The sequence below is a fragment of the Sorghum bicolor genome, chromosome 1 (assembly GCF_000003195.3).
Source record: "Sorghum bicolor cultivar BTx623 chromosome 1, Sorghum_bicolor_NCBIv3, whole genome shotgun sequence".
Taxonomy (NCBI): domain Eukaryota; kingdom Viridiplantae; phylum Streptophyta; class Magnoliopsida; order Poales; family Poaceae; genus Sorghum; species Sorghum bicolor.
The window spans coordinates 7,277,963-7,291,798 of record NC_012870.2 but is presented as its reverse complement, the minus strand read 5'-3'; the positions used below and the strand labels follow the sequence as shown (position 1 = coordinate 7,291,798).

The following is a 13,836-nucleotide window of genomic DNA, read 5'->3' as shown; positions in this document are numbered from 1 at the left end:
TTTAAACCTAATTAATTTATAATTAGAAACTAATTATCAAATAAAACAAAAACACTACACTAAATAAACTCAAAAACTTTTCGGAACTAAAGAAGGCCCAAGTGTATTCGGCCTGATTGGCCCAACTATATTCCTCGCAATTGGGGATTCACCTCCCTATTGTGTCAGTACCAGCCCAACCTGACAATGCAAAACTCCGTCTCCGTCTCAAGATTCGAAGACGATCCAACACCATTTGACGAAGGTTGTTGTAGCACAGTAGCCGAAAGGAAGGGAAGCATCCAAGCCAAAATTCTCCCGAGGAAGAAAGGAACCCAAGGGCAAAAAAAAGGCTGCACACTGGAAGACGAAGGCAAACCCTAGTCGCTACTCCACCACAGCGCCCACCTCCCCGATCGGGCTCCGATTCCGATGGACTTCGCGGAGCTGGAGGCCGTAGAGGGCCTCCGGTGGCCGTGGCACTCGTGGCCGCCGACTGCCCCCGCGGCCGCGTCCCTCGTCGTGCCCACCGCCGTGCTCTGCTCGCCGCTGCAGCACCCCACGGCGCCCGACCTCCTCCCGCTGCTCCCCTACGCGCCGCTCCGCTGCGCCACCGCGGGGTGCGGCGCCGCGCTCAACCCTTTCTCGCGCGTGCACCACGGCTCCGCGCGCTGGTCCTGCCCCTTCTGCGGCGCCGCCGCCAACCCGTTCCCGCGCCTCCTGGCCCCCGACGCGCTCCCCGCCGAGCTCTTCCCCACCCACTCCAGCGTCGAGTACGCGCTGCCCCCGGACCCCGCCGAGGCTGGGGGGCCGGGGCCACCTGCGCTAGTGTTCGTGATCGATGCGGCCACCGCGGCCGAGGAGCTGGCCGTGCTGAAGGACGAGGTGCGCAGGGTCGTGCAGGGGCTGCCCGAGGGGATCAGGGTGGCGCTCGTCACTTTCGCTGCGTCCGTGTGGGTGCACGATCTTGGATTTGAGGGTTGCGCTCGGGTGGTTGTGCTCAATGGCGAGCGTGAGCTCGAGTCTGACAAGGTTTGTGAATTTGAAATGTGATCCTTAGGTCACTGAATTTGTAATTTGGTTCTGTGCCAATCTACGTGACTAATCAGCATTCTAGTTTCGTGCGAGTATGCATAATCTATTCCTGCGGCAGCCAGCCTGCTACTACTCATCACATTTAATAACTCTTCTGGCTGATCTCTCAAACCTGTAATGATGGTTTGAAATTTGAATGTAAGTAGCTTGTTGTAATGCTAGTTCAGGCAAGAATTAACTTTCTGCCACTATTAGCATGACCCATCTAAGCACTCTCACATTCACCTGTCTCACATTTGCCACTACCCCACTACCTTGTGGCAACTGGTCAAATACAGCAAGTACTCTGTTTGCAATCAATAAATGCGGGGGCAATGCCATCTTTGATCTTATGTTACATAACTTTTTTCTTCTGATAGTATTGCTTAAGTTGAGTGCTGTTACATCTACTGAAATAGTGAAGTGTAGCTTGGTTTGTAAAATTCTTCGTGGCCTGGACATTTATCCCTGCAATGTACTCCTTTTTTAGGAGCTGTAGGTTCTTGGTGTTCTAAGGTGGTAGTTGTCGGATGTATAACTTGAATATCTCTGCACTGTAGGATAACACTCTCGCAAATGCTCATGTCCATATATAGTGGTAGAGAGAATGTGGAAACTTGAAAACTGCATAGCCATTTTTCCCCCTGTCTAAAACTTTGGGTTTGGTTTAGAGTCCCTGTTGTCCAAAGTCCAAACTTGCCATATAAAACTCTGGTTCCCTCATCTTTTGAATTTCTTCAAGTTTGGTGATATGCTTTTGCAATTGCTTGTATTTTAGAAATTATTGTGGTTACTGTATATCACATAAGCCTTCTTTTATATTTCAGATACAAGAACTACTTGGTGTTCACCGTTCACCGTACAAGAAGTTGGCTATGCCAAGGTCCACTGAAGCGCAGCGGTTTTTGCTGCCTGTTTCTGAATGTGAATTTAACATCACATCTGCAATAGAGGACCTGGGCTCCATGTCTGCATGTCCACGTGGGCATCGCCCTTTAAGAGCAACTGGCGCAGCGATTTCCACCGCTATTGCTCTTCTAGAGGGTTGCTGCTCACCTAGTACCGGTGGTCGGATTATGGTCTTTACATCTGGTCCTGCAACAGTTGGTCCAGGGTGTGTGGTGGAAACTGATCTTGGGAAAGCAATTCGTTCTCATCGTGACATATTCAATAGCAATGCACCACTGACTGACAAAGCACGTGATTTCTATAAGAAAGTAGCGAAGAGGTTGGCAGACCATGCATTAGTTCTTGATCTATTCGCCTGCTCTCTTGATCAGGTTGGGGCTGCAGAGCTGAGGAATCCAATTGAAGTGTCAGGGGGTTTAATGGTGCATACAGAGTCATTTGAGTCTGAGCAGTTCAAAAGCTGTTTTAGGCATATGTTCAAGCGTGAAGGCACCAATTACCTTAATATGAACTTTAATGCGACGATTGAAATAGTGACATCAAAGGAGGTGAAGATTTGTGGTGCCCTTGGTCCCTGCATTTCCCTCCGTAGGAAAAATAGCTCAGTTAGTGATAAGGAAATTGGTGAAGGTGGGACAAATTATTGGAAAACTAGTTCACTGAGCAGCAAGACCAGCATTGCCTTCTTTTTCCGAGTTGATTGCAGTCATAAAGCTGAGCCCCCGACTGTCTTCTTTATTCAGTTCATGACAAGATACCGACATGGTGATGGTAGTTATCGCCTAAGGGTAACAACCGTTGCAAGAAGGTGGGCTGCTCCTCGATCTCCTGAAATTGCTGCAGGGTTTGATCAGGAAGCTGCTGCAACTGTTATGGCCAGGCTTGCTGTTTACAGGGCAGAGACATACCACGTTAGAGATGTTATACGATGGCTTGACAAGATGCTTATCCGCTTTACTGCTAAGTTTGGAAACTATGTTCCTGAAGATCCATCTACGTTTCGGCTGTCAACAAACTTCTCCTTGTATCCGCAGTTCATGTACTACTTGCGGAGATCACAGTTCATTGATGTTTTCAACAGTTCTCCCGATGAAACTGCTTTCTTCAGGTTGATGCTGAATAGGGAGGGAGTTGTGGGGTCTCTAATCATGATACAGCCTACTCTATTCCAGTACTCATTCGATGGACCACCTATTCCTGTGCTGTTAGATGTCAGCTCCATCTCTCCTGATGTCATTTTACTATTTGATTCATACTTTTATATCGTGATTCACTATGGCTCAAAGATTGCTCAATGGAGGAAGCTTGGCTATCATAAGGACCCAAACCACGAAAATTTGCGGAAGCTCCTTGAAGCACCAGAAGTAGATGCAGAGGCACTACTGGTAGACCGTTTCCCTGTACCAAAACTCATAAAGTGTGACCAGCATGGTAGCCAGGCCAGGTTCTTGCTTGCTCGGTTGAATCCATCTGTGACACAGAAAACACAGCTTTCAGAGGGATCTGAAGTCATTTTCACTGACGATGTTAGTTTGCAAGTGTTTATTGAACACTTGCAGGAGTTGGCTGTTCAGAGCTAGAAAGTCATGTAGCCTGACTATGTCAGTTGCTATTCCACTTTGGTCCATTTAAGGTCCTTAAGATATAGCTTTAAGAGGGACCAGACTTCATATTCACAGATGAAGTTTACTTGCAAGTTTTTATTGAACACTTGCAGTAATTGGTTGCGCAGGATTAACGTGTTCATGTGGATTATTTATATGCAATTTTCTGCTCACTTGCAAATACTGGGGAGCTCTACAGCCTGGAGGAGTGAGATCTCCCTGATTTGTACATTGCTCAAGCTCCAGTTTGATGTAAGCCAATTACATTTTACTAGTTTTGTATAGCATGTGGTTTTATCCGCTGGGAATGCTGGATTTTCTCCAGAAATGATTGTTGTGCATTCCTTCCAGTTCTTGCTGTGATATCCAATGGCACCATTGTTCTGTTTTATGGGGGGTAGTTGCTGTTTTGTAGACTCATTAGTTGGTATTTAAGCACCAACACAAAGAGATAATATAGCCTTCCTCTGGTTCTCACCACATAACTTCCACATAATCATTGGAAGGTTGCATTCAATTGTTGTGTGATCCCAAAAGGACACCCATTATTTGATCGTTTTCAAGATATCATCATATTTTAGATACCGTGCAGACCAACACACGTAGCCATCTTATATACTGGCTACATTTTCGTACTCATAAATGTGTGATGAATAAAGTATGGTTTAGTTTGTTTATGCAATGTACTTGGCTTTGGTATGACCACAGCTCTTGTGTTAGACGCTGGATCCTTGCTCTAGGTGTGAGCAGGATCCTTACTCTCATTGAGAGGATAGCACACTGAGTTGGGGCAATTTTCTGGGTTTATTTCTCACACAATGCTATGCCAACCTGAGGGGTTGGGGATACATATTTATAGGGCTGCTAACCAGCCAGCATATGCCAAGATGCTAGTCTAAGATGCTAGTCTAAGATGCTGTCCTACAGATGCTAACTGCTGTCCTAAAAGCAGTCAAGATGCTGTCCTACAGATGCTAACTGCTGTCCTAAAAGCAGTCAAGGATGCTGTCCTACACAAGGACAATGTGCTGCCTACTGCAGCCCACAACCACCAGCCAACAGAGACTTATCCATCATTCTCCCCCTAAGTCTTGTGTGGCTCCTTGTGGGGTATCTGAGCCATCCCGATCCTGGTGCGAAATTCCTGGAACTTGACTCGCCCAAGGGACTTGGTCAGAAAGTCGGCGAGCTGGTCTTGGGTGTTGATGTAGTTGGCCCGAACGCTCCCTTCCTCCAGGCAGCTCCTGATGAAGTGATACTTCACCCGGATGTGCTTGCTGCGCTCATGGAAGACTGGGTTCTTCGCCAAGGCCAAGGCGGACTTGCTGTCCACCCTGAGCTCCACTGCCTCTGCGTCTCTGCCAAGGAGATCGCCAAGCAGCCGAGCCAGCCACAGAGCCTGAGTAGAAGCGGTAGTGGCTGCGATGTATTCTGCCTCGCAGCTGGACAGAGCCACCACCTGCTGCTTTACCGACTGCCAGCTGATCGGACACTTGCCGAGGAAGAAGAGCGTCCCGCTGGTGCTCTTGCTCGTGTCGATGTCGCCGGCGTGGTCGCTGTCACTGTACCCGATGAAATGTGCCGCACCGGGGCACCTCGGGTAGTGCAGACCGTAGTCGGAGGTGCCCGCGACGTAGCGGAGGATCCTCTTCACGGCCTGCTGGTGCTCCGTCGTCGGTCGCTGCATGAACCGACTGACGTAGCCGACGGCGAACGCCAAGTCCGGTCGCGTGTGGACAAGGTAGCGAAGGCTGCCCACAATACGCCGGTACTGCGTCGCGTCCACCTCTTCCTCCGTACTCTCCCGACTCAGCCTCAGCCTCTCCTCCATAGGAGTGTGGGCTGGGTTGCAGCCGGTGAGACCGCCCAGCTCCACAATGCGCTTGGCGTAGGCTGTCTGGCGGAGAGAGGTGCCGGAGCTGTCCTGGTGGACCTCGATCCCTAGGTAGAAGGAGAGAGGGCCCAAGTCGCTCATCTGGAAGGTCGCCCTCATCTTCTCCTTGAACGCCTCGATCTCCACCTCCTCGGTGCCGGTGATCACAAGATCATCGACGTAGACACCCACCAGCAGGGCCTTTCGTCCCTTGCCCCGCCGGTAGATGGCCGCCTCGTGCGGGCTTTGCTCGAAGCCCATCCCCTTCATTGTGGAATCCAGTTTGGCATTCCACGCCCTCGGTGCCTGCCGCAAGCCATAGAGGGCCTTGCGCAGACGAAGCACCTTGCCTTCCTTGCCGGGAATCACAAATCCAGGCGGCTGGTGCACGTAGACCTCCTCCTTCAAGTCGCCGTTAAGGAACGCCGACTTGACATCCATGTGATGGACACGCCAGCCCTCCTGGGCAGCTAGCGCAAGGAGAAGTCGCACGGACTCCATCCGTGCTACGGGGGCGAAGGCGTCGTCGAAGTCGACCCCCTCCTGCTGCACGAAACCTCGAGCCACCAAGCGAGCCTTGTGCTTGACGATGGCACCGGCTTCATCCCTCTTCAGCTTGAACACCCACTTAAGGGTGATCGCGCGGTGACCACGAGGGAGATCAGCAAGCTCCCAAGTGCGGTTCTGCTCGACCGCGTCCATCTCCTGCTGCATCGCGGCACGCCATGCCGTGTCTCCCTCCGCCTCAGCGAAGGAGCGAGGTTCACCGTCCTCGTGTGCCAGGTGCAGCTCCGCCTCGAAGTCGTGTACCGCTAACCCAGGGACACGTTGGTTACCGAGGATGTTGTCCATGGTGCGGTAGCGTAGAGGCTCATCGTCGTGGTAGGCGTCGACGCGATCCTCGTCGCCGGACAGTGGAGTGGCGAACTCCACCGAACGCTGACGGACCAAAGCTGCTGGTGCCGACCTTGGAGTTGCCGGTGTAGGAGAGTGGGGAGCCGGTGCAGGAGTGCGTGGTGTAGCCGGTGGTGTTGGACTCGCTGGTGGTGAAGGCGGTGGTGGGCTCGCCGAAGCTGATGGCGAGCTGAGTGCCGAGGAGGGCGAGCTTGGTGAGGACGAGCTGCTAGCTCCCCCGGCTCCCTCCAAGTGGACGTAGTCGACGACGAAGTCCCTGAGGGTCGAAGCCGAGCCGTCGTCCACCGCCTTGTCCCAAGTCCAGCCTCGCCCTTCATCGAACACGACGTCCCGGGAGATGCGGACGCGCTGTGTCACAGGGTCGAGGATGCGGTAGGCCTTGGCGCCCTCCGCATAGCCGATGAACACTCCTGGAGTGCTGCGGTCGTCGAGCTTGCCGACGTGAGTGAGCTCCTTGGCGAACGCCAGACAACCGAAGATGCGGAGGTGGCTCACCACCGGCTTGCGCCCGTGCCAAGCCTCGTACGGCGTCATGCCGTCAAGCGCCTTGGTGGGCGAGCGGTTGAGGAGATGGATAGCGGTCATCACCGCCTCTCCCCAGTAGATCGCCGGCATCCCTCTCTGCTTGAGGAGGGCGCGGGCGGTGGCGACCACCGTCTGGTTGCGGCGCTCGACGACGCCGTTCTGCTGCGGGGTGTACGGCGCGGTGAAGTGGCGCTGGATCCCCTCGTCGGCGCAGTGCGCCGCGAACTCAGCCGCTGTGAACTCGCCGCCGTTGTCCGTGCGCAGCACCCGAAGCTTGCGGCCGCACTCCTTCTCCGCAGCAGCTTGGTGGTGCCTGATGGCGTCCGCGGCTGCCCCCTTGGTGTCGAGGAGGACAGCCCACATGTAGCGGGACGCGTCGTCGACGAGGAGGAGGAAGTAGCGTCGTCCTCCAGGTGTAGCCGGTGTCACGGGGCCGCAAAGGTCGCCGTGCACGAGCTCCAGCTTCTCCTTGGCGCGGAAGCTTGCTTGGCGGGGAAAGGGCAGCCGTCGCTGCTTGGTGAGGACGCAGGTGTCGCAGAACTGCTCCACGTGGTCGACGCACGGCATGCCCTGCACCATCTCCTTGTTGCCGAGCTGCTTCAGGGCCTCGAAGTTGAGGTGCCCAAAGCGCTCGTGCCACCGCCAGGCTTCATCGTCTCGCCGAGCTGCAAGGCAAAAAGGTTGCGCCACCTGTACGTGAAGGACGTAGAGGCGGTTGCTCCCCCTGTTCACCTTGGCGAGAAGTCGGTGACGAGGATCCCAAATGCGAAGCACGCCGTCCTTGATCTCCACGCGCGAGCCATTCTCATCCAGCTGTCCCAAGCTGATGATGGAGTTCCTCAGCGCGGGGATGTAGTAGACGCCGGTGAGCAGCCGATGCTCACCATTCTTGGCGACGAAGATTACGGAGCCGGCGCCCTTGATCTCTACGGCGGAGGCGTCCCCGAACTTGACGGAGCCTCGAACGTTGGAGTCGAGCTCGGAGAAGAACTCCCGCCGGCCTGTCATGTGGTGGGTGGCGCCGGTGTCGAGGCACCACCCATCGATCTTGTCGCTGCCGCCGGACCCGCTGCTGAGGAGGGCGTGTGCCTTGGCCTCGTCGAGGTGGAGAAGAGCCGCTGCAGCCGGTGCTGCTGGAGATGGCTCGGCGCTAGCATGTGCCATGAACAGAGCTGGCTGCTCCTCCTCCGCCTGCGCGACGTGGGCCTGGGCGCGTCGTGGCTGCCTGCAGTCCTTAGCCCAATGGCCAGCAAGACCACAGTTCCTGCAGCAGTCATCTTGTGCCGGCTTGGGTTTTTCGGCGGCGGCGCCTTGGACACCTCCGCGGGCGCCTCCGTTGGCACGCCCTTGCGCCCCGGCCTGGGCGCCTTTGCGTGACTTGCCGCGCTTGCCACGCTTGCGGCTGGCTGCTGCAGAAGAAGGCTCCCCCTTCTTCTTGTCACCTTGCCCGGCAGCCCACTGCTCCCGGGTGAGAAGGAGCTTGGGCCCCGAGGAGGGTTGTGGCTCGTCAATGTCGACGACCTTGAGGCGACCTATCGCCTCCTCGATCGACATCGTGGAGAGGTCTAGCAGGGACTCGATTGAGCGAGCCATCTGCTTGTACTTCTCGGGGACGCAGCGGAAGAGCTTCTCGACATCTCTCTCCTCGCTGTAGGTGTTGTCACCAAACTGCACCACTTTCCGCAGCAAAGTGTTGAGACGGAGAGCAAAATCATCAACGTCCTCACCTGGCTTGAAGGCCAAGTCCTCCCACTCCTTGCGGAGTTGCTGCAGTGTGGACTTGCGGGCGCGATCACTGCCGATGCGTGCTGCAGCAATGGCGTCCCAAGCATCCTTGGCAGTCCGCTTGCTGGTAAGTGAGAACTGCATCTCGGTCGGGACTGCAGCGATGAGGGCATTCAGTGCCCGTCGATCCTGGTCGTAGTCGACGTCGCCGTACCGGACTGCCTCCCACATGTGCAGCACCTGAAGTCTCACCTTCATCACCGCAGCCCACTCAACATAGTTGGTCTTGGTGAGGGTAGGCCACCCACCACCAGGGCCAACGTCCCTGGCAACAGCATGGTACCCGTGGTAGCCACGGTACCGGTCCGGGGAGAGAGAGCCACGCGGCCTGCGAAGGCCGTGCTCTTCCTCGACCCGTCCACCGCCGTTGCCATGTGCGCCTCCTCCAGGAGCGTCGCCGGCTCCACCACGGTACCGGTCCGGGGAGAGAGAGCCACGCGGCCTGCGAAGGCCATGCTCTTCCTCGACCCGTCCACCGCCGTTGCCGTGCGCGCCTCCTCCAGGAACGCCGCCGGCGCCTCCACGCCTGTCTGGACTGCGGCCACGCTCGTGGGCGTGCACAGCTGCCCACTGCGCCGCTCGCCGGCGTGCTGCATCTCTCTCCAGCAGCTCCAGGTCTGGGTCAGCACTGTCATCAGCAGCGATGGAGCTGCTGTGACTGCTGCGCAGGTCCTCAACCTCCGCTGCCGCTGCACGCGCTGCATCTGCAGCTGCTGCTGCCTCCACCTCCGCTCTGGCTGCTGCCAGCTCCGCTTGGGCCAGCCTCGACGCCCTCGCTGCTGCTGCAGCGGTCGCTGCCGCTGCTCGCCTGCGCTCCTCTGCTGCAGCGAGGTCGGCCTCCTGCCGACGCCGCGCGCTCGAGGTGCCCGAGTGCTGAGACTGCCCTTCTGCGGCCATTGCGCGCTGCTGCGCGGAGAGCAGAGGCAGCCGGAACAGCTGCTGCTGCCAGCCGGGGCTGCTGCGAGGCAGGGAGCTCGACTGGAGAAGGGATTGAGCAGGAAATGCTTAGGCTACAGGATACTACAGCTCTGATACCACTTGTTAGACGCTGGATCCTTGCTCTAGGTGTGAGCAGGATCCTTACTCTCATTGAGAGGATAGCACACTGAGTTGGGGCAATTTTCTGGGTTTATTTCTCACACAATGCTATGCCAACCTGAGGGGTTGGGGATACATATTTATAGGGCTGCTAACCAGCCAGCATATGCCAAGATGCTAGTCTAAGATGCTAGTCTAAGATGCTGTCCTACAGATGCTAACTGCTGTCCTAAAAGCAGTCAAGATGCTGTCCTACAGATGCTAACTGCTGTCCTAAAAGCAGTCAAGGATGCTGTCCTACACAAGGACAATGTGCTGCCTACTGCAGCCCACAACCACCAGCCAACAGAGACTTATCCATCATCTTGCAGTAGCAAGGAAGCTTCATGCTGTGATCATACCATCATGCCTCAAGACCCAGCCAATAACTCAAATATACAGATAGACTAGGGTTATACTAATGGATTCCCCATCACCCGGCACATGGCCTGTTCCCCCCACTTGACCACATACAGGTTGCCAAATATTGTATTGACAATTAACAAACAGGTTAACTTACAAGGTACCATAATAATAATAGTCTCATTGATGCCCTTTACTTAACAATCACACAAGCTTGATTAACAACACTGGAATAAAATCACCAAGTAGATTCTGGGACACACGGTAGGGGACATCACATAACACCAATCCAGCCACACACAGATAGATTATTGCTTCTGGTCCATGAACAAATTGAACAAGACAGGTCTCCCTCCAACTAGTAATTAAAACACATTATATTTCTAGAAAAACCGCAGCACACTGCAAGGGCACCATTCTTTTGACACAATGGGCAGCATCTTTAACGCTGCATCTTCTTCAGCTCTTGTTCTTGCACTTGTCCTTCGTTCTTGGTGCTGTATTTTTTAATGAAGAAAACATAGGCTGTTAGCATTGACGCGTAAATCTTATAATGGAACTATGGAAGATAATTTTATCTGGAGACACTAACCAAGACCTATGGCTTCAGAACTCTTCATGATCCTCAGACGCTTGCATGACTCGACAAACATCCTGCAGGGACAACAATCAACAAGGCAACATATAAGAAACTGAAGTCTGAACATTTGCTTGATCACACCCTAATTATGGGTCAGTAAATATGAAAGCAGATGATGGCACACTAGAATGGAGAACATACTCCCATGGGACGTCACCAACAAGCATCCAGTCGCCGTCCTTGTCTTCGTAAGTAGTGACCACATCAGCACCGCTGACTGGATCAACCAATTTCCCCTCATTCATGTTGTTCCCTGGTAAGATGGATCATGGATGCAGCTTCTATGAGTTCAGGTCAACTTTGCATCTGCTGAATTTGTAACTGTGTATGCTGCAGATTCCCTATGCCAACGGGGTGACTTACCAGATGTGGTGAAGGTGCTGAACATCTTCTTCAGAGCAATAGAGAGGTCCTTGTAGCTGTTGTACATCTTCAGGTCCACCTTGCGCAGGTAGGGCGCGCCGTCCATGCTGACCTTCACGAAGGCGGAGCTGTTGCCGCTGGCGTTGGCAGCGGCCGACTGCTGCTTCTCAGGTTCCTCTTCCTTCTTGCTCTTCACAGACTGGACGGTCATGACGTTCCTGCGGTATGATCGGACTGGTGGCCAACCCACAGCTTGTGCCCTGATATGCAACACGGAGTTCTAGTTAACTATCACTTGATTTTGTGGGTAACAATTGCTCTAGTCATAGCTTGAAATAGATATTCTTTACTATGCTAACTGGAAGATCCATCGAGATTCCAGCCAAGATCATGCATGTTTAATTTATAATTCTTGTTTGCACCAGCTCAGCTTTCTGCTAATAATGTGTATAATGACAATGTGATTTGGTTAAGGCCACATGAATCATGACCATCATTATTATTCAGAAATCACTTGGGTACAAGTGTGGTTCTCCTGATATCCAAGATATTCCATTAATCATAACCGTTCATTCTATTCAGTATAAAAGGGGGAAAAAGCTACAACCTACAAGGCCACTTTTTCCTAATGGAATCTGCCAAAAGGTTAAGTAAGTACATCATTCTTTTCAGACATCGACCGACAAAGGCAGGCATCAAATGAACATACTGGTATGTGTTTTTTATTTTAAAATGGCGATGATAATTCGCGCCGCGCTTTACGAGCGACAATGAACATACACAATAGTTTCTCCGTATGCACTTTCTGCCAGAGGATCTGTTCTATGGATATTTTGCCCTGCTCAAAGTGTGTCTCGTTGATATGCTAAGATTACTCGGCGTACTATAAATGCAAAACCCTGAATAAATAAAAGGAAGCAAGGAGAAATAAAGAACAGCAAAGCACATGCACATAAAGTCAGGCACACGCTTTCTACCAAATGCCATTACGCTATTTTTTTTCCATACAAAAAAAAAGAGAGAGAGAGAAAAACATAGTCCCTTGTATCATATATGGCACTCACAGGAATTTCATGGCTAATAACGTTACTAATCATTAGTTTAAAAAGGTTATCATCGCGGATTCGCGGTAATTAAATAGCCACGGTAAGTCGGTAACTGCGATACTAGTAGCAGTCAATTTAAGCCTTTAACCCATGCAGATAAATCAACACGCGTGCAGATGTGTATACGTACTTGGGTGCAGGTGGCTTCTCGGCATCAGCTGCCGGCGCCTCGGCGGGCCTCTTGGCCTTCTCGGCTGCCGGCTCCGGCTTGGCGGCGGCAGCTTCCTCCATGCCGGCGGTGGGCAGCTTCAGCTTGAGGTCGATGGTGTCCTCGAAGCCCCTCTTCGCGGCCTTGGCCGCCTCGGCGCCTCCTCCCGGCAGGCCGAGCCGGAGCTCCGTCCCGACGTCGACGTCGGCGCCAGCCATCGGCTTCGGCTCCGCAGGAGCTAGCAGCTGGTTGCTAGCTAGCCTGTCGCGGCCGTCGTTGTCCCTCTCGCCTTGGGCACCTCCACGCTAGCTAAGCTTCTGCTTGCTCGCTGTCGCTGCTTCTGCTTTCTTCTTCTTCTTCTTGGGTCTCGGCCCCTCTGCTGCGCGTTTGTGAGGAAGGGGAGATTTGGGGTTGCAGTGGGTGGGAGAGAGGACCCAGGAACAGGGTGGAGATGTGTATATATAGAGGGAGGGAGGAGGATGGAAGAGAGAGAGAGGGAGAGAGAGAAAGTGGAGGTAAATACTCCTATTCTAGGGTGATGGCAGGAGGAGAGAGAGAGAGAGAGAGAGAGAGAGAGAGAGAGAGAGAGAGAGAGAGAGAGAGAGAGAGAGGGAGATGGAAGTGGGGTTGCAACTTACGATAGCAGTTAGTTAGAGCATGAGTGAGCCTAGTTGGAGGTTGGGAGCCAATAATTTTTGTTTCCATGTTTCCTCCGTTTGGATTCTCCATTCATGGGCAGAGGCCAACTTGCTAGCACTGCATGTGTTATGTGTATTGTTTATTTATTTTTGAAAACAAGTTCATGTGTAGAACTTTAATTGGATGCTGAAGCTAAAAAAAATGATGTTACATTTATTTAATTTATCTAGGAGCTTCTCTTGTTTTATAGTACTTTTCCAAAAGGAAAATATATTGAAACCTAATTTGGATCTGAGAAAGAATTATAATTCCTCCATATGAATCGAACCACTTTTTAGTGAAAGTATTTGTCCTCAAACGAAACAAGGAAAATAGCTTAGGACGCCAAAACCATACAAAATATAATCTTTCTTCCAAGATTGAGGATGAAATAAATTGTATAAGTGAACTTCCTCGATTTCACAATATGACGAGATAATGTAAAATGTAGTAAGTATAGAAGTCGCGATAAGTGTCGACAATCAAAGGAAAATACTATGATTTATGGCTTTCTGCAATGTGGCCATTCAGACTTTTAACTGTAATAAAGACAGTCCATTCGACGCAATAGCTCTCAATTCTCATAGCTTGCATGTGTCAAAGATCTGTTCCCAGCTTTCATCCATCGAGGTCCATTATTTGTGTTGCAAGAGATGAGTTTGCATTCAATATAACTAACCATCGTATAAAATCTCTTTGTCACAAACTTGCAAGGACCATAGCCTAATTTTAAGGTTACCTTTAAGCCCATAAACTAAATACCAACCGATCCAATGAATGAGTACTAAAGCACTCTT

The 13,836-nt window shown here is 52.3% G+C and overlaps 2 protein-coding genes across 2 annotated transcripts; one reads left to right on the top strand and one right to left on the bottom strand.

Moving 5' to 3' along the window:
- Positions 249-4,046, top strand: LOC8085960 (protein transport protein sec23-1). Its single transcript, XM_002466432.2, has 2 exons — positions 249-1,011; positions 1,881-4,046. The coding sequence occupies exons 1-2, from the start codon at positions 412-414 to the stop codon at positions 3,540-3,542; spliced, it is 2,262 nt and encodes a 753-aa protein (XP_002466477.1). The 5' UTR covers positions 249-411; the 3' UTR covers positions 3,543-4,046.
- On the bottom strand, positions 10,253-13,015 carry LOC8085959 (auxin-responsive protein IAA13). Its single transcript, XM_002463853.2, has 5 exons — positions 12,344-13,015; positions 11,108-11,367; positions 10,886-10,997; positions 10,697-10,758; positions 10,253-10,601 (listed from the first exon to the last, which is right to left on the bottom strand). Exons 1-5 carry the CDS (start codon positions 12,577-12,579, stop codon positions 10,564-10,566), a joined length of 708 nt encoding a protein of 235 aa, XP_002463898.1. The 5' UTR covers positions 12,580-13,015; the 3' UTR covers positions 10,253-10,563.

Excerpts from the sequence above, each read along its gene's own strand:
- LOC8085960 (XM_002466432.2), top strand. The coding sequence starts at position 412 with ATGGACTTCGCGGAGCTGGAGGCCGTAGAGGGCCTCCGGTGGCCGTGG. Across the intron at positions 1,012-1,880 it reads GTGAGCTCGAGTCTGACAAG|ATACAAGAACTACTTGGTGT; the intron begins GTTTGTGAATTT and ends TTTATATTTCAG.
- LOC8085959 (XM_002463853.2), bottom strand. The coding sequence starts at position 12,579 with ATGGCTGGCGCCGACGTCGACGTCGGGACGGAGCTCCGGCTCGGCCTG. Across the intron at positions 10,759-10,885 it reads GTTGGTGACGTCCCATGGGA|GATGTTTGTCGAGTCATGCA; the intron begins GTATGTTCTCCA and ends TTGTCCCTGCAG. Across the intron at positions 10,602-10,696 it reads TTCTGAAGCCATAGGTCTTG|CACCAAGAACGAAGGACAAG; the intron begins GTTAGTGTCTCC and ends TAAAAAATACAG.